Source organism: Lagenorhynchus albirostris, chromosome 16 (assembly GCF_949774975.1).
Source record: "Lagenorhynchus albirostris chromosome 16, mLagAlb1.1, whole genome shotgun sequence".
Lineage (NCBI taxonomy): Eukaryota > Metazoa > Chordata > Mammalia > Artiodactyla > Delphinidae > Lagenorhynchus > Lagenorhynchus albirostris.
Window position 1 is genome coordinate 19,173,196 of NC_083110.1, and position 27,748 is coordinate 19,200,943.

Here is a 27,748-nt window from a genome sequence, read left to right on the forward strand (position 1 = left end):
CTCCTCAGAGACAGTTAGGCAGTTAAAAATGCTGTTGGCATATGCTTGGCTTCAGCTCACTGCAAATACAAAAATGCTGCTTGGTTCCAAACACTAGCTTCACTTCTTTTCCATTATTATCATCATCATTACTAATATTATTATCTTTATCACTCTTCCAATCTCCCTTTTGGAGATGTTTCATATTCTAAGGAAGAGCAATTCCTGAAAATTACATTTGATCAATATATTTAGTGAGGCATAAACCATAAATTGGCATTTGATGAAAACTCCTGTCCTTCTCTAATAGTAAATACACTGTAAGGGATTTGTTGTTGTCTACCCAATTACTAATTTCTCCTACTGTCTTGCTAAAAGAACCAGAATTTTCAAATATTAGGCAGCTTGAGGTGAATGACTGTGGCAGGTGAGACAGAGCATTACTCCTCAACCCAAATCCCATGGAAAGAATCTTGAATACTCTGTGCCAAGCCTAGTGATTCTGTTCCTATTACCATTTGGCCAAGTCATGTCTCTTTGAAATGACATAAAAAAATATTAACAATCTGGAATCCTCCTACTTTTCAGTCTTCCTACACCTGTATACTGGGGTCCAGGCACCTTGGCTTAATTGCAGTTCTCTAAACATACCTTTACCTCTATATTCTTGCAAAAGGCCTAAGCCACAATGCCAACTACACAACTCTTACTCTTTCATCAAAGCCCAACTCAAATGTCATCAAACAGTTACATCTTTGCATAATTTTCTCCATAGCAGAATTAAAAACTCTATATTTCCAACAATGATTCTATATGCTTCCATTATAGCACTATCACAATAAAATCCTATCATTTGCTTATGTATCTCTTTACTCCATAAGAATGCCAGTTATTTGAGAACAAGGATTACGTCTCACTCATGTTTGTGTTCTTAAAACCTAGCACAGTGCTTGAAAGACAGAAGATTCTCAAATATTTTTCGAGTGGTTGACTGAGGAGACTACATAACAGATAGAAAAGTATTCCTTAATATGATACCTTCTTCATTCCGTGCTGTCCAGGTTCATGATAATTTCATATTCTACACATACTTCTCAAGACTTTTATTCTATTTTGTATTTCCTAGATATTTATTTCAAAGGGATTTATTTTTCAAAGAAGATATAAAAAAGACTGTGCATAGCTTAACATCTTAAATAAGAAAATGGATACATTTAGAGAAGACATTAAAATGTGGCAATTTAAAACTCTTCTAATTAACTAGCATATCTGATTAATCAGAACTCCCAAAACTCTGTAATTAAACAAATGATCACCTGGAATAGTTTAAGCATATTTCCATTGATTTATTTTACTACTTAATAAGAAGCAGCCTGTTTCTCTTCTTGAATTGAGGAGGCTTTTGACTTGTTTGTAACCAATAGTTTATAGCAGAAGTGACGCTGCATGATTTCAGAGGTTAGGTTAGAAAATAAAATATTATATGTGCTTTTTTAACTGTAACACTTATTCTTGGATTCCCTAAATGCCATGAAAAAAGCCCAATATCCATAGGCTGTCATACTGTGAGAAAGCCAAGCCTCATGAGAGGCTAAATGCAGTTTTCCTTAGTCTTCCAGTCCTCAGTCCAGACATCAGAGGTGCAAGTGAACAAACCTATGCCCTTTGTGAACTTCTGACCCAGAGAATCTGGGAGCATAATATATTGATTGTTGTTTTATGTCACTAAGTTTAGGGTAATTCATTGCACAGCAATAACTACTGGAAGAAAGAGCGTGTGACAAGGAATGGTCAGATGTTCACCAATCCCATTTCTTCTTCTTGGACATAAAGGAATGAGACATTTACCACCTCCTTTGCAGTTGATTTGCGTCCTCTTGGAATGAGTGTTGGCCATTGGGATGCAGAAGGAAGTATGCCTCATAGAAGTCTGGTCATCAAACTTCCTGTTTAATCATCTACTTACTGTCTGTTCCCTTTCTGCAGCGACAGTGGAGGTCACATTAGGGCAGTATCAAAAGACTGGAGGACTGTGAATCACTGAGTTATCACCTAGTAGAGACCTATCCAGGAAACTAGCTAGCATCAAACCAATGTATGAACGATAAATAAACCATCACTGAGATAAGCTACTGGGATTTGGGGCTTGTATTACAGCAGCTAGCATTTGTTACTCTAACAAACATAACAAATTTATTTTATTTGCATTACTAATTTGTTATAATGATAATGCTTATTGAGCACTTAAACGTGTTGGAAACTTCACTGAATGCTGTGTATGTGTTATCCCATTTAAACTCAGATCAAATGCAGGTATATTTGTTTTCCCTGTTTTGCAAGTGCAAATCCAACCTGAAAGAAGACCTGAGTTATTCATGGTCACAAAGGCATTTCAAAGAAAGAGAATTTCCTTGAAGATGGAGCACTGTGAGGCAAACCTAAAGTAAGATTATGTTCTAAGCGTTAAATTAGCAAAACTCATTGGAGAGGTTAGCTGTCTATAAATTTATTTTCAATAAAAATTTCCATTGAACAGGCACTCTGAATTTATTCCCAAACCATGAATTTTACTGATAATGGACAATGTGCAAAAACCCCTGGTTTGAGAGAGGAACCAACAGGGTGGAGTAGAAGGACGTGCTCTCACTCCCTCTTAGGAGAACACCAGAATCACAACTAGATGCTGGATAATCATTGACAGGAAGACACTGGAACTCACCAAAAGAGATACCCAACATCCAAAGACAAAGGAGGAGCCACAATGAGACAGTCGGAGGGGCTCAATCACAGTAAAATCAAATCCCAAAAATGCTGGGTGGGTGACTCACAGACTGGAGAACACTTATACCACAGAAGTCCACCCACTGGAGTGAAGGTTCTGAGCCCCACACCAGGCTTCCCAACCTGGGGGTCTGGCAACGGGAGAAGGAATTCCTAGAGAATCAGACTTTGAAGGCTAGTGGGAATTGATTGCAGAAATTCGACAGGACTGGGGGAAACAGAGACTCCACTCTTGGAGGGCACACACAAAGTAGTATGCGCATTGGGACCCCGGGGAAGGAGCAGTGACCCCACACGAGACTGAACCAGACCTACCTGCTAGTGTTGCAGGGTCTCCTGCAGAGGTGGAGGTGGCTATGGCTCACTGAGGGGACAAGGACACTGGTAGCAGAAGTTCTGTGAAGTACTCCTTGGCATGAGCCCTCCCAGAGTCTGTCATTAGTCCCACCAAAGAGCCCAGGTAGGCTCCAGTGTTGGGTTGCCTTATGCCAAACAACCAACAGGGAGGAAACCCAGCCCCACCCATCAACAGTCAAGTGGATTAAAGTTTTACTGAGCTCTGCCCACCAGAGCAACAGTCAGCTCTACCCACCACCAGTCCCTCCCATTAATCCTCTTAGCCTCATCCACCAGAAGGCAGATAGCAGAAGCAAGAAGAACTACAATCCTGCAGCCAGTGGAACAAAAACCACATTCACAGAAAGACAGAAAAGATGAAAAGGCAGAGGGCTATGTACCAGATAAGGGAAGAAGATAAAACCCCAGAAAAACAACTAAATGACGTGAAGATGGGCAACCTTCCAGAAAAAGAATTCAGAATAATGATAGTGAAGATGATCCAGGAACTCTGATAAACAATGGCAGTAAAGATCGAGGAGATGCAAGAAATGTTTCACAAAGACCTAGAAGAATTAAAGAACAAACAAACAGAGATGAACAATACAATAACTGAAATGAAAACTACACTAGAAGGAATCAACAGCAGAATATCTGAGGCAGAAGAACGGATAAGTGACCTGGGAGACAGAATGGTGGAATTCACTGCTGCAGAACAGAATAAAGAAAAAAGAATGAAAAGAAATGAAGACAGCCTAAGAGACCTCTCAGACAACATTAAATGCAACAACATTTGCATTATAGGGGTCCCAGAAGGAGAAGAGAGAGAGAAAGGACCCGAGAAAATATTTGAAGAGATTATAGTTGAAAACTTCCCTAACATGGGAAAGGAAATAGCCACCCAAGTCTAGGAAGAGCAGAGAGTCCCATACAGGATAAACCCAAGGAGAAACACACCAAGACACACAGTAATCAAATTGGCAAAAATTAAAGACAAAGAAAAATTATTGAAAGCAGCAAGGGAAAAACGAAAAATAACATACAAGGGAACTCCCATAAAGTTAACAGCTTATTTCTCAACAGAAACTCTACAAGCCAGAAGGTAGTGGCATGATATACTTAAAGTGATGAAAGGGAAGAACCTACAACCAAGATTACTCTACCTGGCAAGGATCTCATTCACATTCAATGGAGAAATCAAAAGCTTTACAGACAAGCAAAAGGTAAGAGAATTCAGCACCACCAAACCAGATCTACAACAAATTCTAAAGGAACTTCTCTAAATGGGAAACACAAGAGAAGAAAAAGATCTACAAAAACAAACACAAAACAATTAAGAAAATGGTCATAGGAACATACATATCGATAATTACCTTAAACGTGAATGGATTAAATGCTCCAACCAAAAGACACAGGCTTGCTGAATGGATACAAAAACAAGACCCATATGTATGCTGTCTACAAGGGACCCACTTCAGACCTAGGGACACATACAGACTGAAAGTGAGGGCATGGAGAAAGATATTCCATGCAAACAGAAATCAGAAGAAAGCTGGAGTAGCTATACTCATATCAGATAAAATAGACTTAAAAAAACAGAATATTACAAGAGACAAGGAAGGACACTACATAATGATCAAGGGATCAATCTAAGAAAAAGATATAACAATTAAAAATATATATGCACCCAACACAGAAGCACCTCAATACATAAGGCAAATGCTAACAGCTATAAAAGAGGAAATCAACAGTAACACAAGAATAGTGGGGGAGGGCTTCCCTGGTGGCGCAGTGGTTGAGAGTCTGCCTGCTGATGCAGGGGACATGGGTTTGTGCAGTGGTCTGGGAAGATCGCACATGCTGCGGAGCGGCTAAGCCCGTGAGCCATGGCCACTGAGCCTGAGCGCCCGGAGTCTGTGCTCTGCAATGGGAGAGGCCACAACAGCGAGAGGCCCGCGTACCGCCAAAAAAAAAAAAAAAAAAAAAGTAGTGGGGGACTATAATAACACCTCCCTTATACCAATGGACATATCATCCAAAATGAAAATAAAGAAGGAAACAGAAACTTTAAATGACACAATAGACCACAAAGATTTAATTGATATTTATAGGAAATTCCATCCAAAAACAGCACATTAAACTTTCTTCTCATGTGTGCATGGAACATTCTCCAGGATAGATCACATCTTGGGTCACAAATCAAGCCCCAGTAAATTTAAGAAAACTGAAATCATATCAAGCATATTTTCTAGCCACAATGCTATGAGATTAGAAATGAATTACAGGGAAAAAAACGTGAAAAACACAAACACATGGAGGCTAAATAATATGTTACTAAATAACCAAGAGATCACTGAGGGAATCAAAGAGGAAATCAAAAAATACCTAGGGACAAATGACAATGAAAACAGGATGATCCAAAACCTATGGGATGCAGCAAAAGCAGTTCTAAGAGGGAAGTTTATAGCTATACAAGCCTACCTCAAGAAACAAGAAAAATCTCAAATAAACAATCTAAACTTACACCTAAAGGAACTAGAGAAAGAAGAACAAACAAAACCCAAAGTTGGCAGAAGGAAAGAAATCATAAAGATCAGAACACAAATAAATGAAAGAGAAACAAAGAAAACAATAGCAAAGATCCATAAAACTAAAAGCTGGTTCTTTGAGAAGATAAACAAAATTGATAGACCATTAGCCAGACTCATCAAGAAAGAGAGGGAGAGGACTCACATCAATAAAATTAGAAATTAAAAAGAAGTTACAACAGACACCGCAGAAATAAAAAGCATCCTAAGAGACTACCACAAGCAACTCTATGCCAATAAAATGGACAACCTGGAAGAAACAGACAAATTCTTAGAAAGGTATAACCTTCCAAGACTGAATAAGGAAGAAATAGAAAATATGAACAGACCTGTCACAAGGAATGAAACTGAAACTGTGATTTAAAATCTTCCAACAAACAAAAGACCAGGACCAGATGGCTTCAGAGGTGAATTCTATCAAACATTTAGAGAAGAGCTAACACCCATCCTTCTCAAACTCTTCCAAAACATTGTAGAGAAAGGAACACATCGAAACTCATTCTATGAGGCCACCATCACCTTGATATCAAAACCAGACAAAGATACTACAAAAAAAGAAAGTTACAGACCAATATCATGGATGAATATAGATGCAAAAATCTTCAACAATATACTAGCAAACAGAATCCAACAACACATTAGAAGGATCATACACCATGATCAAGTGGGATTTATCCCAGGGATGCAAGGACTCTTCAATATATGCAAGTTAATCAATGTGATACACCATGTTAACAAAGTGAAGAATAAAAACCATATGATCATCTCAGTAGATGCAGAAAAAGCTTTTGACAAAATTCAACACCCATTTATGATAAAAAAAAACTCTCCAGAAAGTGGGCATAGAGGGATCCTTCCTCAACATAATAAACCCCACAGCAAACATCATTCTCAATGGTGAAAAACTGAAAGCATTTCCTCTAAGATCAGGAATGAGACAAGGATGTTCACTCTCACCACTATTATTCAACATAGTTTTGAAAGTCCTAGCCACGGCAATCAGAAAAGAAAAAAGAAATAAAAGGAATACAAATTGGAAAAGAAGGAAAAGTGTCACTGTCTGCAGATGACATAATACTATACATAGAGGATCCTGAAAATGCCACCAGAAAACTACTAGAGCTAATCAATGAATTTGGTAAAGTAACAGGATACAAAATTAATGCACAGAAATCTCTTGCATTCCTATACACTAATGATGAAAAATCTGAAATAGAAATTATGGAAATACTCCCATTTACCATTGCAAGAAAAAGAATAAAATACCTAGGAATAAACCTACCTGGGGAGACAAAAGGCCTGTATGCAGAAAACTATAAGACACTGATGAAAGAAATTAAAGATGATACCAACAGCTGGAGAGACATACCATATTCTTGGATTCGAAGAATCAATAGTGTGAAAATGACTATACTACCCAAAGCAATCTACAGATTCAATGCAATCCCTATCAAATTACCAATGGCATTTTTTACAGAACTAGAACAAAAAATCTTAAAATTTGTATGGAGACACAAAAGACCCTGAATAGCCAAAGCAGTCTTGAGTGAAAAAAACGGAGCTGGAGGAATCACACTCCCTGCCTTCAGACTATACTACAAAGCTACAGTAATCAAGACAATATGGTACTGGCACAAAAACAGAAATATAGATCAATGAAACAAGATAGAAAGCTCAGAGATAAACCCACACACCTATGGTAAAGTAATCTATGACAAAGGAGGCCAGGATATACAATGGAGAAAAGACAGTATCTTCAATAAGTGGTGCTGGGAAAACTGGACAGCTACATGTAAAAGAATGAAGTTAGAACACTCCCTAACACCAACCACAAAAATAAACTCAAAATGGATTCAAGACCTAAATGTAAGACAGGAAACTATAAAACTCTTAGAGGAAAACATAGGAAGAACACTCTTTGACATAAATAACAGCAAGATCTTTTTTGATCCACCTCCTAGAGTAATGGAAATAAAAATAAACAAATGGGACCTAATGAAACTTGAAAGCTTTTGCACAGCAAAGGAAACCATAAACAAGACGAAAAGACAACCCTCAGAATGGGACAAAATATTCACAAACAAATCAACGGACAAATGATTAATCTCCAAAATATACAAACAGCTCATGCAGCTCAATATTAAAGAAACAAACAACCCAATCCATAAATGGGCAGAAGACATAAATAGACATTTCTCCAAGGAAGACATACAGATGACCAAGAAACACATGAAAAGCTGCTCAACATCACTAATTATTAGAGAAATGCAAATCAAAACTACAATGAGGTATCACCTCACACCAGTTAGAATGGGCATCATCAGAACATCTACAAACAACAGATGCTGGAGAGGGTGTAGAGAAAGGGAAACCTCTTGCACTGTTGGTGGGAATGGAAATTGATACAGACACTATGGAGAACAGTATGGAGGTTCCTTAAAAAACTAAAAATAAAATTACCATATGACCCAGCAATCCCACTACTGGGCATATACCCAGAGAAAACCATAATTCAAAAAGACACATGCACCCCAATGTTCATTGCAGCACTATTTACAATAGCCAGGTCATGGAAGCAACCTAAATGCCCATTGACAGATGAATGGATAAAGAAGAAGTGCTACATATATACAATGGAATATCACTCAGCCATAAAAAGGAACAAAATTGAGTCATTTGTTGAGACGTGGATGGATCTAGATTCTGTCATAAAGAGTGAAGTAAGTCAGAAAGAGAAAAACAAATATCGTATATTAACACATGTATGTGGAACCTAGAAAAATGGTACAGATGAACCAGTTTGCAGGGCAGAAGTTGAGACACAGATGTAGAGAACAAACATACGGACACCAAGGGGGGAAAACTGCTGTGGGATGGGGATGGTGTTGTGCTGAATTGGGTGATTGGGATTGACATGTATACGCTGATGTGTATAAAACTGATGACTAATAAGAACCTGCAGTATAAAAAAACAAACAAACAACAACAAAAGAAAAAAACCCTGGTTTTATTTTTTTTATATTTTGTAGTATACAGACCACTATGCACTGGTTAAAATGTATTTTACAGCCATTTTTAAGGATTAGAAATAATTTTTGTTATGGTATCTTTCTATATTTTATGACTTTAATTAAATTTCTGATTTCTGTTCCAAACACTGCAATATAAGACAGTATAAAACACATTTTAATCAGTAAATTTGTGGATAATTTTGTGATTTTTTTCAGAGCCTATAACACCAAGGGACTGATAATACAAGATAATGTGTATAAAATACACTTCAGCAAGTTCCACAAACTCCATCCTCAAGGATCTTTCCTTCTCTCACAACCCAACAGCTAATGCACACAATCAAGAAGTCACATCAGGGGTGTTCTACAACTGCCATCATCTTTAAAGAGGAATCTTGTCATGAGCATTAGGTAAACTAAAGAACATTTTAAACCAACTACATATATCCTTCTTTACAGAAGCTCGTAGTGAGACAAATAGCATTGACACAGATGTGTACGTACATTTGTGATAGCATTAGTGGTCACAGAGTACAATATTTAGTAAAGATCACTGGCACTGTCAAAATTATCTTAAACCAAAGATCAAGCAAATTTTAATTCTTCGTGAAAATATTTATGGAGATAGTTTCCTATTATCCATCACTATTTGTAATATAAAATATAACAAAGTAACATTTTTCTTGCCCTTAATTCTGTGAGGTCGAATGATCATATTTCAAACAAATGTCAGATTTGGCAACCAAATCAATCACTTTAACTGTGAAAAAGCCTAACATCTTATTTTAGTTTAAAGGTCTAAAAATTCCTTCTTTTATATAGCCTATATTCTTGTATGGGGAGACAGGCAATAGATAAATAAGCACATAAGTATATAATGCCATCTGTCATGGTAAACATAAACTTCAGGAAGAAGATAAAGGCTGTCTGAAGTGGAAGATGCTATTTTTATTCATGATTCTTAAAGGGCTTATGCAGGATGTTATGTAAGGTAATGATAACTCAGACCTGAAGAAGTCTGCTGTGCAATTCTTGTAGAAAGCACATGGTTAGAGTACAGGTCTTTTGCCTCCTTAGGAAGATTTATTCCTAGGCATTTTATTCTTTTTGATGCGATGGTAAATGGGATTGTTTCCTTGATTTCTCTTTCTGATATTTCGTTGTTACTGTATAGGAATGCAAGAGATTTATGTGTATTAATTTTGTATCCTGCAACTTTACCAAATTTATTGATGAGCTCTAGCAGTTTTCTGGTAGCATCTTCAGGATTTTCTATGTATAGTATCATGTCACCTGCAAACAGTGACAGTTTTACTTAAAAGAACATGAAAAGATGCTCAACGTCACTAATTATTAGAGAAATGCAAATCAAAACTACAGTAAGGTACCACCTCACACGGGTCAAAATGGCCATCATCAAAAATCTACAAACAATAAATGCTGGAGAGGGTGTAGAGAAAAGGGAGCCCTCCACCTCACTGTTGGTGGAAACGTAAATTGGTACAGCCACTGTGGAGAACAGTACAGAGGCTCCTTAAAAAATTAAAAATACAGCTACCATACGATACAGCAATCTCACTCCTGGGCATACATCCGGAGAAAACCATAATTTGAAAAGATACATGCACCCCAATGTTCACTGCAGCACTATTTACAATAGCCAGGACATGGAAGCAACTTAAATGTCCATCGACAGAGGAATGGATAAAGAAGATGTGGTACATATATACAATGGAATATTACTCAGCCATAAAAAAGAATGAAATAATGCCATTTGCAGCAACATGAATGGACCTAGAGATTGTCATACTGAGTGAAGTAAGTCAGGCAGAGAAAGACAAGTATCATATGATATTGTTTATATGTGGAATCTAAAAACAGGGTACAAATGAACTTATTTACAAAACAGAAATAGAGTTACAGATGTAGAAAACAAACTTATAGTTACTGGGGGTTGGGGGTGGGGAGGGATAAACTGAGAGATTGGGATTGACACATACACACTACTATATATAAAAGAGATAGCTAATAAGGACCTACTGTATAGCACAGGGAACTCTACTCAATGCTCTGTAATGGCCTATATGGAAAAAGAATCTAAAAAAGAGTGGATATATGTATACGTACAACTGATTCACTTTGCAGTACACCTGAAACTAACATAACATTGTAAATCAACTATACTCCAATAAAAATTAAAAGAAAAAAGAAAGAAAGGAAGCACATGGTTAGAGAGGGCAGTAAGTGGAAAGACACCAGAAGTGTAGGCATGTCTGTCAAACTGGAGAAACAGTCAGGAGGTCTAGTTATCTGAATTTGAAGGTGCAGGGAAGAGAGTTGTAGGTAAGTATTCTTCAACAAATTGCCCCAAAAGTGGTTCTTGGGATTTCTGTGTTTATAACTAAGTGGCCCACCAACAAAGGGAAGTCAGTGAGGTAGAAGGGCTCCTGTTGAGTGCATAACAACACTGGCTGTTTCCTTCTACCGAGGTAAAGGAAAATGTCCTGAAGCAGGTGCTCAAAGACTCTGGATCTTATCCTGTTACTTCCCCATCAGTGTGTGACCTCAAGAGCCTCACTTCACTTCCTGACCTTTGCTATCAGGCTCCAGAATATTTCTCCCTTTGAAACTCCATCGTTTACTTTACGGACACTGGAAACACAAAAGTCTCCATATCCCTCCTACTATGAGTTATGCCAAAGTCTGTATCTTAAAAGTCATCACTTCATAAATTGTATCTTTCAGACTTTTTTTCTCTAGAAGGCTTATTCAACATTCCAAAAGTTACTTTTGAAATGTGGGCAGCCAAACATTTCACTTGAGTTAAGCGATCAGCCCCCCATAAGAGTTTTTAGGATGAAAACAAAATAGAAAATAATGAAAACGTATTATTAGATTTAACACTTAATATATTTACTAATTTATTTAATTACTAATGCAAGTTTAGTTATAAAAATTGAAATAAATTATTTAATAATTAACTTACCAGAAACAAATGATAAAAAAAAATCCCTTAAGATTCCACAACTAAACATCCCCCCATCCTCCCCATATTATTTTTCTATTCACAGTGCTAGCTATTTCCCCTGAAGGTACTTTCAAAGAGAGATGCTTGGCTCCTTAAACTCAGCTACTCTGAATCAGAGGCTCTGCATAGCACTTGTGTAGAGTTCCCTGAGTGCAAGGCTAGTCTGCATCAAAGCCCTTTTGGACCACTGACTCTCCTGCCAGTCCATGGCTCTGACCCTTTGGTGAAAGAGCACTCCCAAGAATGACTTCAAGCTGAACATCTCTCTCCCAGCATGAGCAACAGAGATCACTGACTGGTGCTGCTTTGTAGCTTACCCAACAGGTTTCTCAGTGAACACTTTTTCCTACTCTAGTCACCTCTGTTCCCTTAGTCAAAAGTCTCTTCAAATGGTGCACACATGAGGAAGGTCATTAAGTGCACTGAGAGCATACAGTCTCACCTCTTGCTGACCAGTGCTAGCAGGCGATTCTGCTTTTCCTTGCCTTAAACTCTTTGTTTTCAGAGGAAACAGCAAGAGCCTCACTACAGAATTCTTCCCAGTAATGTCTGATTTAAATCTGCATATAAAGCTAAGGTTACTCTGCTGCACGTCTTTTATTAAATTTCTTTAGAAAGCCCCCTGGAAATTGGCTTCTCTACAAACTGGCTCTGACACTATAAAGGAGTCGTATCATTTCCACAAAGGACAAAGTGCTTTAATTGGTATTCCCTGGCAAGACTCCTGTGAGAATGCAGAGTGACTAAGATGAATTCAGGAAATCTGCTTTCCACCGAAAAATGAAAAGGTATAAATTCTTGAACGTTAAATAAATGTGAATGGTGCCTGAATAGAGTCTCCACAGTCAACAAAGGGTCTGCAGAGCATGAAGAGTGGAAGGGAACATTTGCTAGCAGTTAGGCCTATGGAAAGAAAGTGTCGGAAAACCTGGCTTGATAAAGTACTGTGATCATTAGTGCCCAGGCACTGTGGAACGTAGTCTGGTGGGTAAAAATGATGCAACATGGGGCCTCAAGCAGCATAATCAGGACCCAGAAACCAGAGTGAACATAACAATGTATCGTCCAAATTTGATACTTTTGAGAGTGAAAAGGGGGATAATCCAAATCTGTCCTAAGGAAACCAAGACATACGCTTACCCGAATTCACTGCATGTTTAAATTCACTCAGCAAGTACTTATTTTATGAAAATTCATTTGCAATCCAATAATCTTTGGACAAATTTGTTACTACCATAACATAAAAAAAAAAATAAGAAGCAATGGTTGAATAAAGTTGATGAATTTCAACATCATGTAAGTCTCAAAAAGTGAATTTCAAAATGTATGATAATCAAAGGCTAAGCTAAAATTTAATTTTATCTGCTGAATGAAAATACCAAGAACGCAAAAAAATTCCATTCAGCTTTTGGAGAAGGGTGAGTCCTAGTAATTAAAGGAGTCTCTCTGCAGGAATATAAAATTTGCAAAGGAAGAAGCACAGATAGCTCAAACTACAAAAGAAAAGGTAAAAAAATTTGAGTACCTAAGGCGTGGAAGCCCTCAGGGTAAAAAGGAGGATGGAGAAAGGAGGCTGGGACACTTCCTATTCATCCCTTCCCGTGGGAATAGAAAGAATTAGCAGAAGTTGTTCTAGGTGGTCACATGATTCAAGGAACTTGGAAGGAAAAACAATTCTAATATTCAAATGTTTTGGACAATTGGATTTATAAGGGAAAACTAATAAAGGAGTGATTGGATCCTTGGGCAAGTCATTCAAGACTTTGGTAAACAGTCAAAACAGACTATCTAAAACGAGGGTGAGAAAACTTACTCTGTAATGAGCCAAATAGTAAATGTTTTAGGCTTTGTGAGCTACATAGTTTCTGCTGTAGCACAAAGAGCAAGGTATAATATATGGGTGTGTCTGTATTCCTAAAATTAGAATTTCATATAATTTTCACATTTCAGAAATTCTTCTTACAAATTTTTCAACCATCTAAAAATATTAAAATCATTCTTCACCTGAAGACCATACAAGACAGATGGTGGGCTAAATTTGGCCCTAAGGCCGTAAGTTTGCCAACCCCTGATCTAAGATAATAAGTAATGAGTCACAAATATAGGGAATAAAAATCAACAAAAGAGGAGACATGCATTAGAAATATCTGGTAGGCAGACAGTTATAAAGTAGAAACGTGTTAATTTTATAGTATTCAAAGTGTTAGCATTTTCAGAAGTCCAAGCAGGCCTTTCTAATTAGTCCTAATTAATACTGTTTGGTAGGACTTTAATTAAAACTGCCTGTGGGGGCTTCCCTGATGGCGCAGTGGTTGAGAGTCCGCCTGCCAATGCAGGGGACACGGGTTCGTGCCCCGGTCGGGGAGGATCCCACATGCCGTGGAGCAGCTGGGCCTGTGAGTCATGGCTGCTGAGCCTGCGCTCCGCAACGGGACAGGCCACAACAGTGAGAGGCCCGCGTAACGCAAAAAAAAAAAAAAAAAACTGCCTGTTTTCTAAGGTGTTGGCTACTGGGCAAAACATTATTTTCTTAAATTATCTTTATCAATATAATTTACAAGTAATTTTATGTGTACAATTTGATGAGTTTTGACAAATGTATACACCCATGTAACCACCTTGGACTATTAGTCTTCATAAAAGTCTGCTGAGAATTTGTTTGGGACATCATTAAATCTAAAATCAATTTTGGGGGACTTCCCTGGTAGCACAGTGGTTAAGAATCCGCCTGCCAATGCAGGGGACACGGGTTCAATCCCTGGTGTGGGAAGATCCCACATGCCTCAGAGCAACAAAGCCCGTGCGCCACAACTACTGAGCGTGCACTCTAGAGCTCGCAAACCACAACTACTGGGCCCATGTGCTGCAACTACTGAAGCCCTTGCGCCTAGAGCCCATGCTCCACAACGAGAAGCCACCGCACTGAGAAGCCTACACACGGCAACAAAGAGTAGCCCCCGCTCACTGCAACTAGAGAAAGCCTGCACGCAGCAACAAAGACCAAACACCACAGGAAAAAAAAACCAAAAAAATCAATTTGGGGAAAATTGACCCGTTTAGCAATACTGAGTCTCCCAGTCCAGAAATATGATAAACTCCAAATATTTAAGTGATTTTAGTTTTTGTTAGTAATATTTTTGAATATTTGTAAAATTGAAATTTTTATAATTTTCAGAGTTTAGATCATGTACGTCTTTGTTAAATTTATCACTAAGTTTATTTTATTTTTAATGCTGAAATATACTGTACTTTTAAAAGATATATTTTCTACTTGTTAGTTACTACTATACAGAAAAATATACTTTGAGTTTCATTGTATTTCTCTACTGTACTTTTCTTTTTTTTTTTTTTGGCTATACCCTGTGGCATGCAGGATCCTAGTTCCCTGACCAGGGATCGAACCTAAACCCCCTGCAGTGGAAGCGCCGAGTCTTAACCACTGGAGGACCAGGGAAGTCCCTGTTGTACTTTTCTTATTTCATTAATTTTGCCCTTATTTTTATTTTTCCCTTGCTCCCATTATAAAATTGTTTTTTGTATACTGACCTTGTATTCTGCGATCCTGTATTCTGTGATCTAAACTTATTTATCAGTTCTACTAGAATGGGTTTTTTTGTTGTTATAAATTTATTTTTTAGGATTTTCAATGTAGTTGCGAATATAATTTACCAATCTAGACAGTTTCACTTTTTCCTTTGTAACCAATATACTTTTTATTTATTATATTATTAATATTATTATGATTATTGATTTACTGTTCCGGCCAGAACATCCATAACATTGCACTGCTTTGGAAAATGGACATTCTCACTTTGTTCCTAATCTTAGGGAACAGTGTTTTGTCTTTCATTTTAAGTACAATTTTAAAGCTACTTTACTAGGTAAAAGTAGTAATTTAATGGTATGCTTTCATTTCCCTCCACAGCGAAGAAACTAATGATATCATGTAAAATAACGATGTAAGTGGTAATGTAAAACAGGGACTTCAATGCACGTCTTGATTTTACACAGTATTTTTTTCACTATTTCTTCATTTCCAAGTTGCATTACACAGAGTTCTAACTGTACAAGATAATATTCTACACTGGTTAGCTTCTAACTGACACCACCATAGCCGTTCTCTCTGGCAGTGCGAGTGAGACTTCAAAGAGAAAAACAGCAGCTCAGTCCAGAAGACATAAAAAGAAAAAAAAACTTTTGAGGTCATGAAGAAAAGACACTACAGTGGACAATGAGAGAAGTTCAAAGAAATCATGACAGTGCAAGTAATTTAAATTTTAAAAATTATATATTATTCCAGTAAAAGCTATAAATCTATCTACTTCTATACACATAGTAGAACTGGACACAAAAGGTTTTTCTGGCTATATAAGCTGAAGTTGTATATTAAACTATGTTCCAATTCTAGAATCCATTTAAATGATTCAGGTAAAGATGGTCCATGTAAACTGGGACATGTAAATGTTTTTTTAATTTATTTTATTTTTTCAAAAATTAATTTCCATCAAGTGAGATATCCAAAATATGTTCCTCTTCCCTGAAACATAAAGTTAGAAAACTAACACAGAAAATCTAAATTTATGATGGTCCTGAAAATCTTCACATTCGTCTTTGGAAAGTTCTCTGTATTCTCAGAGAACTTTTGATAACTCACATGTGAAAATGCACAAAGAAAATATATGAAAGTCTACATTCTGAACACCTGTTACAGGATGAATTTTTGCTGAATCTTTTCCTCTCTTTGAGAGTATTTCACTTCTGGCCACCCACGCTAGTCTCTCACAATTCACTTATGCCATCCTTTTCAAATTTCCTCTATTTCTGGTTAAGCACCTTTTACCAAAAAGATGAGCCACTGAGCCTCCTTGTATGTTTCAAGAGGTTAAGAAAAACAATACGCAGAATTATAACGCTAGCTTAAAGTAATACGGGTTCAAAAGCAAAATTTGCATTAAATCAACTATAATTCAGACACCCAATGCTGATACACATGGCTATCCTCTTATACAATGTAAACGGTACCCTGAGAAAAAAAAAATAATGCTTTGAACTTCACCCTTTCAAATTACTTTTTGGGTTTCAGCTTCACGTTGCTCCATGAGCATATTTCTACAGCTTCTATAGCTAACATTCTTCAAGATACACAAAATCATAGGCAGCTTCAGTAGTACTAGTTCTATTCACAGTGGTAACAGCAGTAGAAGCTATCTTCTTATTAGACTACTATTTACTAAGTACTTCATTTCTGTTAGCTCATTTTGTCAGCATAATAATCTTTTAAAGTAGGTATAATACCAAGTTCATTTTACAAAGGAGGAAACTGAAGCTTAGTGAGATTTGTTACTTGCTTTCGTTTTAACCATTATATTATTAGGGTTCTTGCTGGGCTGCACCGCACAGGCCTGCAAGCCCTATGCTTGCCCAGCTTCAAGACTGAAGAAAGAGCTGGGAGTCAGCAACAGAGACGTCAGTGGTTTAAGGGATGGGGGAGCTTACGCGTCTGAAGCAAGGTCCTGGAGAGACACCCCAGCGTGTGCTTCAGAAGACGGGCAGGACGCGGCAGCCGTCCTCACTCCGGGAGAAAGGGGAGTTTGGGAGAAAGGGGAGTTTGCCAGTTATAGGGGAATTGATTTCAGATGGGCTCATTAGTTACCAGGGAAACCAGCAGAGGGGAATGCTCTTCACAGCCCCCTTTAATAATAACAATCACTAGCTGGGGCCTGGGGCAAGTATGTAGGAAGGTCAGTCATATGCATAAGATACAGGTGAAGCAGGCACTAGTTGGGGAGGGGAGGTACAGAGAGCAAGAGAACAGCCATCTTAAGTGGCCTGACCATACAGCTCTTAATCACTGTAAAATTTACACATAGATATTAAACACCAAACAGATAAAAAATATTAATACTTCCTACTCTCCAAGGTTAAGAATGAGATTCTACAAACTCAGTTGTCCATACACTGAATCCAGTGGAGATAGTAATAGTAAATGTCACAGTATTTGACTCAGAAATTTAAAAAATAATCTAAACAATGGCAAACATAGTTATTCATCAAAATAAATATTAAAGACCAGTATAATCATATTTTTTTGTAAAACTATAAAATATCAGGCTACGATCTTAAGTTAGTATTTTATCATCTCAAGAGCACTGAAGAACACTCATGAAAATTCAGGTGCAAGACTGGATTCTGTAACACGCACACACATTCTCAAGAGCACAGCTTAGCCTTCCCTGAACTTGCGTAATTATACATGTATTGCCTTAATGTTGACACTCTTTAGATACTCTAAATAAAGTTTTGCAGTTCTAAGTTCAGGATACTGGTCAGCATTACATCTGACCTTTGAAAGAGAAGATTATACCAGATCAATTTTATTATCATCTATGATAAAGGGACAGTCCTCAAAGGGAAAAAAAAGATTTTCATTAATTACACCTCAGTTACCCTTCTATTTTTCATACTATAATCAAATTAGCAGTTAAGTACAATGGTTTCTGGGTCATCATCCAAGGAATCCCTGCAGAAGTGCTGTACAGGTGCCCCTGGCAGCTGTCCAGGAGACTGGGGGTGTAGGGACAGAGATAACGGGCCTCTAGACTATCCTGCATCGTTTCAAGCACAGGATTTCTGCTTTTATCTGTTTTTTTTTTGGCCATAAAATGTGTTTGAAGAAAGAGTATCTTTACCGCAAGAATCAAAAAAAACATTCTTTCAAACCGAACACTTACCAGTATGTTCTCAGCTGGCTGGAGCATCAGATTCTAAGGGATCTTAACACTAATGCCCTTAACTGAAGCTATCTAGCAGGGATTAAGGGCCAATATAATTTAATATTTTTATTTGTAATCTAGATGAAGGAACTAAGATTATAATCTCATATTTCTAATTAATACTAATTTAGGTATGGTCACCAACCAAAATTAAAAACAACCTGATAAATTACATGAAGAATCATTTAGAACTATAATGCAGCGTTTAATAGCATTAGGATTTGGGGCCAAGAGCAAACACATCAAATCAAAATGGAGAAGGGATATGCAGGCAACAACAGTATAAAAAATAAAAACAAAAATGTTATTGTCTATCCAATAATAATGGTGTTTAAGAGGGGAAAAATTAGGCTAACAGTAGTTGGCTGTATTAATAGCCATAATGTAAGAATACATCTTCCACTTTATTTGACAACGGACTGGCTCTAATTAGAGTATGCTTTTTGATAGTCTCATTTGAGAAGTTTGTTGAAAAGTTAAGTAAGGACTAGTAAAGAACACAAAATACTAAATTATTGGGCTTCCCCGGTGGCGCAGTGGTTGAGAGTCCGCCTGCCGATGCAGGGGACACGGGTTCGTGCCCTGGTCCGGGAAGATCCCACATGCCGCGGAGCGGCTGGGCTCGTGAGCCATGGCCGCTGAGCCTGCGCGTCCGGAGCCTGTGCTCCGCAATGGGAGAGATCCCAACAGTGAGAGGCCTGTGTACCGCAAAAAACAAAACAAAACAAAACCAAAAAAACACAATTATTTCTATGAGGAACAGTTAAAAGAAATTGAAGCATTTACCTTGAAAAAGAGATGGCTATAGGGAAAAATTACGGCCCTCTAAGGCTGTTAAGAATTACAATAAATTGTTCTCCTGCCCTAAACAGGACTACTGCAAATGAGGGATATATAGAAATAATGGCAAGACAATTTAATTTGCTATAAGTAAGCTATTTTGATAATAATAAAATTTTTAAATACTAGAATATTCAAGTGGGAGAGGTTATAAAACTTTTGTCCCTAGATAGCTTTTGCAGAAAAAAACAAAACAGAAACCAAAACGCATTCCCTGCCCTGGTTCACCAATGCTATTTCACTGGTTTATCTTCTCAAACCTCCACCAAGGGATACTGGAAATGTGGGGCTTTCACTCTTGTAAAGCTACCTCCTGAAGTTTATGTGCCTTCTTCATACTTTCAGTGTTTCCCTCCTGGTTCCACCTATCCAGCTCTGAATTAATACTAGCCCACTAGTCACCTAGTCCACACAGGTAAGGAACAAAAACTTTTGTTAGAAGAAGAAACTATTTGGCAAAGGTACTTTGCCGTTCAGACATAGTACTAGTACACTACCACTGTTCCCAGTCACATACGAACAAATACTTCTAGACTGTTCATAAATATATATTGAGGTTTCTCCCTGTATAACTGGCTTGCTGGCAGGTTTTCCCGAGCTCTGAAGTCTAGATCCCATGTCTTGACACCTCTAGACTTTCTCTTACAATTTCTTCCATAAGCGTCCATCTGCCCTGCGAGGCTCCTCGACTTCTCTTGGCCCTTTTCCCTACAAGGTCCTCAGTTGGCTTCATTTTTATGAACTGCTCCATGTAACGTATGACATTCAGACCTGTCAGATACTACTGAGGCTCCATCCTTATCTCCTCAGTACATCCAATTCCATCTCACAGTCTTACTAACAGTTAATTCCAGAGGCCTTCAAATTGAACTCTACTCATACTTACAAATTGCACTCACCAGTCTTACTGATTCTTCTTTCCTTTACTCTGCCTCAGGGTGGATTTTGGCCACAAGAGCTTGATTGGCCCTGCAGGAGGCTCTGGTAACACCTCTGAAGAGAGGTGGCCTTTAACCAAGGGTGAATAGGTGGATAAGCTGGATTTTGTTTCCCTAAGGTAAGATAATTCTGAGGTGTGTTCTACAGTATCCTCCTAGAGTTGCCCAGGCTCAAGCCCAAGTTGTCTGCAGTGACTCATAATCGCCACTTGTTGGTTCTCTGTCTCACTTTTTCCTAAACAGACTAATGTTAACACAAATATTTGACTCTGCCTCCAGGTGAACCAATCCTAAAATAATCTATCTCCATATATTTATTTACATGTGCATTTTCCCAAGAACTTCTACTGTTTTTTTGTTTTTGTTTTTTTGTGGTACGCGGGCCTCTCACTGTTGCGGCCTCTCCCGTTGCGGAGCACAGGCTCTGATGCGCAGGCTCAGCGGCCATGGCTCACGGGCCCACCCGCTCCGCGGCATGTGGAATCTTCCCGGACCGGGGCACGAACCCGTGTCCCCTGCATCGGCAGGCGGACTCTCAACCACTGCACCACCAGGGAAGCCCTTTTTTTTTCTTTTTAATAGCATTAAAAAAATATCCCACATTAACATTTTGAGTAAAAACAAATAATCTTGGTCTGTGCCCACAACAAACGACTCAATTTCACACTCAGGAAGATGGTATATATTCTCCCAAATAGACAACTCTCAAACATTTCTTGTTTCTGGCAGTTACAAGTGAGATTTCTTACAGAACACTCTGATTCTATGATCTAGTATGAGAGGGTTCAGCCATAGAAATACCTTGTTTTAGACACACTTTTCTATAAATTTCAGTAGTGATGAGAAAGATCCTCTCCTTTCTGCTCAAGAAAAGAAAGTAAATTACTTTATGTATTGTTCTTTGGCTTTTGATATGCATGTGACACTTCAGCAAATCCTGCACACAATGATTTCTATCATTTCTGCACATGTGGCAGTTAAAAGTGCTCATTTGCATAAGTTACAACCATATACATAAGTAAAAGTGTTGTTTTTGACAGTAGATCTGATTTGGGGGATACATATGAATTTCTAAAGTTCTAATGGATTTCAGCATTGACGTTAAGGCATAGAAATAAAACATTTCTTGCAATCATTCCAGGCATACCAGGTGGTGAAAAGTCTTACAATAATTCAATAGAAGGTAAAGCAAACTTACCCGAATCATCATGACTGAACATCTAATATCATGAATTGTATCATAGATCTTTTTTGAGATGTCCACAAACTGATCATCATCAAACACATCCAAAGAGTTTTTACTTAAGGCTTCCAAGGCAACATTCACTTGTGTTACAAATTCCGGAATTACTGTTAAAATGAATAAGAAAGAGAAAATTGTCCTATTTGTATTTTCAGATTTCTGGAGTTTCCAGGAAATGGAGAATCATATTTTTAAACAAACACTTGATTAATAATATTTCAATTATTTTTTAAATGTAGGGAGACAAAACATTTTGGCAGGATAATCTTGAATCTCTGAAATACAAAGGTAACCAAAGACAAGAAAGTCATCGTTATGGAAATGTTTTAAAAGATTATCTTTCTCCTTTATAGCATTTTTGTTTTTACCAAGGCTGGAACCATATAATTATTTTTCATCCGATCCAGTGTAAGCTCAAAGAAATGGCAAAAAAGAATTGGTGTGAATAATAGTTGAAATTGTAAACATAAAAATCTTTAAAGAAAAAAAACATTTGAGTTGCTAAATAGAAGAAAATTAACTAAAGACACTAATTCTATCTCATAGAAATAATAAAACTACTGTAAACTTTCTATTGATAAAAAATTTCCTCCTCATCAAAAATATTAATGCGAAGAAACTGGTGATCTTATGTGCAAAATGTTTCTATGTAAAATAACAACATTGAATGAGTTTAGGGATATATCAATCAGTAAGGCCAATTCATAGAATGCCCTTTTCTTTTATTAAGATTTCAAAATAGTCTCAATTAAAAACATTTTTCTGACTTTACTTTTAAGGTTAATGATAACAACATTCATTAACTCTTCAGTAGATTCAAGGCAGTCTTCTAAGTGTTTGCTGTGATTTAAATCTTAAAACAACCCCAGTATTAACCTGGGGTTCATACTTAGTTGAATGACAAAGACACAGAGAAATCAAGAATCTTTCACAGAGTCATTCTGCTAATATGACTTTTAACTACTATACCATATCATATTGAATAAGTTTCTTCCCCATGTGAATATGCAGGATAAAAGCAATTGATTTTTAGAGCAATGATTCCAAACCTGGAAGATATAGTACTTTATCTAACACAAAAATATTAATAAATATTATTTTTTCCTCCATCCAAATCTCTATCTGCATGTATGGCACACCATGTCTTGCAATCCTACCTGCCATGTTCTTGATATGGGGAAATGTTGGCAATATACATAGGTACCCATATTTTATCTAGTCTCATCTTTCCTCCACCTACTAAAATGTATCACCTATACCCTAATTCTTAGCTACTATACCCACCAGGATTATCCACTGTGCTTTTCTCCTCTGTCCATTCTCCAGGTGTACCATCCAATAAAAAGGGGCACCTGGCCACATAGGGCCACATATGACTAGGACACATTAAATTCATTAAAATTTAATTTAATTTGAAATTGAGTTCCTCAATCACATTTACCACATTTCAAGTGCTCAGTATACACCTACGGCTATTGAATTCTGTTTTGAGAGTGGCAAGATGGAATGTTTCTATCATACCAAAACTTCTACCGGATAATATTATTCAGTAGTGAGATTTCATGAAATCATTGTCTCACTTTCAGTGAACAGAATAACAAAGGCAAGGAGAAAGCTAACTCACACCACTTTGCGTAGGAGAAACACTCCTGAACCACAATTCCCACTAATTTAGGTGTGACTCCCAAAGTGTATCTCTAATCTAACTTTTTCCCTGAATTCCAGAGCTATAAATCCAAAACGGTCCACTGCAAAATTCTACCTAAATCTTTCATAACACCTCAAATGCATCCTATCTAAACCTAAACACATTCTTTTCTACCTGGAAAGCCTAATTTTCTTGTAATATTTTCTATCTTGACGCCCAGTCATCAAGGAAAAAAACTCAGGTGTTTTCTTTTACCTCCTACTCTTTTCTAACCTCTATATCCAAATGTCCTCTAAGTGAAATCTCCTCTACCATATAAGTACATCTTAAATCCACTGCCAGTGCAGCCCCACTGCCTCTAGCCATCATTATCTCCTGCTTGAGCCCTCACCATAGTCCTCCTGCCTAAGACCTTCTCATCCTTCAGACTCATCGTAAGTATAATCTTATTGACAAAGCCAACTCTTAGCAGTGAGTACAACAGTGTCTGTCACAAAACAGATTCTCAATAAGTTGTTTTATTAGTGAGTCACATCACTACACTGTTCAAAAATGTTCACTGGTTCCTTGAAACTTTTTCCTGTTTGTATCCCAAGTGTCTAGCCTGGCACATAGTAGATACGTAATTGAATTAAGTAATCGAATGAGTTAATGAATGAATAAATATAAAAACCCCACAAAAATGTAGGTACAAATTTAACATGTTAAGCTTGCATTTCAATGTAATTTAGGTTTTGTTCATACTAGGGAATCTCCAAAAATATACTTATGTGGGCTTATAAGAATATTCGACATATTTAATGAGTTAATCTTTACTTTTTATAGTGTTGAGAAAGGAGGAAACTCTTACGGAAAAGTGTCCAGTTATTTCACATTTCCTTCAGGTTATTGGGGTGAACAGCAAACCCCCCAACAAAACTTCTACTCCAAAGAACATGGCAGAGAGTCTCCTGATCACTTTGACATCCTCTATTAACCCTAAAGACATAGATAAATACAAAGAGATGTGGTTTCAAAACTTCTGGTGGGGCTTCCCTGGTGGCTCAGTGGTTGAGAGTCTGCCTGCCGATGCAGGGCACGCGGGTTCGTGCCCTGGTCTGGGAAGATCCCACATGCTGCGGAGAGGCTGGGCCCGTGAGCCGTGGCCACTGAGCCTGCGCTTCCGGAGCCTGTGCTCCACAACGGGAGAGGCCACAGCAGTGAGAGGCCCGCATACTGCAAAAAAAAAAAAAAACCTTCTGGTGGTCTACCACTGACAAAACTCTTTTCATAGTCTTCCCCACTAAAAAAAGGTTTTTCTCATCCACCAAACAAGTGTTCCATACAATAATAATTTAACTCTTTCTATCTACATCTTCAGTTTGTTACTAACTGCCTCTACAATTTGAAACTGCTCCTATCATCTTCCTATGTAGATCTTGGCCAAAAAAAGAGAGACAAGCATCAAATCATGTAAAGGTCTAGTTTTCACTGCCATGTGAGATAATGTGAAAAAGATTTGGTGTATTTTAAGGAAAATACATCATAGCCTTTTCATTATTGCAACATGATTTCAATTTAACTCCTTTAGGGGCCTCTTACTAATAAACTAATGTTAGTTCCAATTAAAATAAAATCTTTGAGAAGCCAATGTTTAATTTCTGAAGTACAGATGGAAACTACTACTTTTTTCACTCTAACAGCATAAATGAACTATTCAAAGCCGACATGTAATACATTTCTCATTTCATTAGCTTAAACATCAGCCGTGGGTGTGCTTTATTCATACTATGGACATATGGTTGCTTGGATCAGAGTGGGCGTGAAATTTTTTAATGCTTTCAAGAAAATACAAAGTGAGTATAATTAAGTAGCCAGTTAGTGGTAATTTAGAAGGAAAAACAAATTGACAAAGCTATCTCAAATCCATAATCTACCTACATTTCAAGAAAACAAGGTTTACACACAGTATACCATCCATCATGTTATACAATCATTGATCAGAGAGGGGGACACCTTAAACAAATTCACTCTAATCATTTGACATCCCAGGTAGGATCAACTGTTCTGAACTTTGGAGTGCAGATTTATTAAACACAAGTGGCCTTGGGGTCAATACCTTGTCAACTTCAAAGTATCTTGTCTATTTTATACTGCCAAATTCTAAGCCAGTCCTGAACTCGTTAGAAGTCTGTACTTTCTCTACCAACCTTATTCAGAATATGCAGAATAATAATATCCATTGAGTGCTTACTCATCTGGGCACTGTGCTAAGCATTTTGTATGCATTGTCTCATTTAATCCCCACAGCAGCCCTGGGAGGCAGGAACTATCATTATCCTGATTTCACTGAAGAGGAAACTGAGGTCAAACAGCTAATAAGTGGCAGGCTGGTAACTGAGACTCCAGAGCTTGCTCTCCGAGCCCCAAAGCTGCACTGCCTCCTTTTTTTTTTTTTTTTTTTGCAGTACGCAGGCCTCTCACCGTTGTGGCCTCTCCCGTTGCGGAGCACAGGCTCCGGACGCGCAGGCTCAGCGGCCATGGCTCACGGGCCCAGACGCTCTGCAGCATGTGGGATCTTCCCGGACCGGGGCACGAACCCCTGTCCCCTGCATCGGCAGACGATCTCTCAGCCACTGCGCCACCAGGGAAGCCTCACTGCCTCCTTTTGATCAGTAAAATACTTTGGGCTTCTTAATTTCAGTGCTCCTGGGGCACTGAAATTAATGTTAATGTTAATTAACATTAATGTTAATGTCAATTAATTTCTAAATTAATGTTAATTTTCTGGCAATAGAGCCAACTTCTCCCAGGCCTTGAGTCTCGCTCTGGTACTAACTCAGGAATATTTTATCCCTTCTCATTTCTTGCTAGGTTTATTAAGTGCTTTTGAAAGTAGGTAAGGGTACATAATTATTGGATTAAGTAGGTCAGAAAAAAATCCAGACTCATTATAGGTAATCATCTCCAATGATGTCACTGAATTATGTTTCTATCATTAATAAAATGCAGATTAAAATATTTCTAATCATACTATTATCTTTGAAAATTACCAATGATAGAGGTATTTGGCTTTGAAAATTCACATAATGCTAAGTCACCATTTCTTTACATGATGCTAAGTAAGTGGGAAGAACTTACAGCAGAAAGTGCAATTAAGCATATGCATGACTTCTATAAATGCCACATACTCTTCATTTTTTAGATTGACTGAACAAACATTGATTATCAAGATTCATACCTTTTTTTTTTAAGGAAGCCAAGAGTATGTATCAGCACTGTGTTTGGTCCCTCACAGATTACATATCATAAAAGTCAATAACTGGTGAGAATTTTTCCTTTTTTCAAATGAGAGAATCAAGGATCAGAGTGAGTGCTTTATGACACATCACACAGTTAACAAGAGCCATACTGGCCTCACTATTCTGCTCTACCCCTACCTTTCAAACATCTGGAATAGCTCAAAAAAGAAACCCTAAGAAATAACAGAGAGAAAAGACTTTGTTGTCATGGCTTCATGATACTATACTGATACTTTTTTCCCCCTTTGGCAGAGAAGTTTTTTCTATATATGAAATTCTGGATCATTTAATTAGCCTGAGTGTCCAGCTTTGGGTATCTCCAGTGCCTTAGGGACTTAGCTGTTTTCCCTAAAGCTTAATCTTGATGTTTCTCAATAATACATTAATATTAATAAATAATACTAATTTGTTTAAATGTTTTAGAAATTAGTCATGACTACTTAATATAAAATTTAGCTCTTTCACAATTTTCCTCATAACATTTTCAAATTTGTTAACACCACAATAACTGGTTAAATGAACGTAACTATTTAAGTATTTAAAGTTGGACCTGGACCAAGTAACGGTCTATGATGACCTCTGCTCATTATGTAACACACTATTTTAAATGGAGTTATTAACAAGTTGCCTCTGAAAAAAAAATTTTTGTTAGCTGTTTTTGTATTTCTTAGTATGAATTCTCAAATATTTAAACTATCAATGCAATTTCCTATACTATCAAACCTCTCAGAATTCATCAATTTAAATTTTTACCAGGTGTAAGAGCCAGCACTCAGCATGGCCTCTGATGACCCCAGCCTCCAGGTATTCACGTCTTAGTACATCCCTTCCCCACACTGTGCCAGACCTGTGTGCCAAACAGAACGTAGGATAAATGATGGGATGCTGCTTCTCAGGCTATTTAAAAAAGACTTCAAGAATTCCATCTCGGCCATTCTCTCTCATGTACTGCTTGCTCTGAAGAACTTCAGATGTTATGCTGTGAAGAGCGTTTGAGATGTCCACATGGCAAGGAACTGAGGCTGCTAGCCAACAGCCAGCAAGGATATGAGGCCTTGGACCAGCAGCCATGAGCTTAGAGGTGGATCCTCTAGTTTCACTCGAGCCTTCAAAATAACTGCAGCTTCAGACGACATCTTGACTGCAATGTCATGAGACTGAGGCAGAATCCACAGCTAAGCCGCTCCTGGATTCCTAACTCTCAGAAAATGTGAAAGATACTAAATGTTTGCTGTTTTAAGCTACTAGATTTTGAAGTAATTTGTTTTACAGTGGATATATACCACACTAAGAGACTGGAAA

The 27,748-nt window shown here is 37.6% G+C and overlaps 1 protein-coding gene across 1 annotated transcript in view; it reads right to left on the reverse strand.

Annotated features, from left to right (window-relative positions):
* CTNNA3 (catenin alpha 3) overlaps positions 1-27,748 on the reverse strand; it is a 1,656,790-nt gene that overhangs the window by 297,251 nt on the left and 1,331,791 nt on the right. Inside the window, exon 13 of the mRNA XM_060125436.1 lies at positions 21,473-21,624. Within this exon, the coding sequence (XP_059981419.1) occupies positions 21,473-21,624 (152 nt within the window). The remainder of the gene's footprint in view (positions 1-21,472; positions 21,625-27,748) is intronic.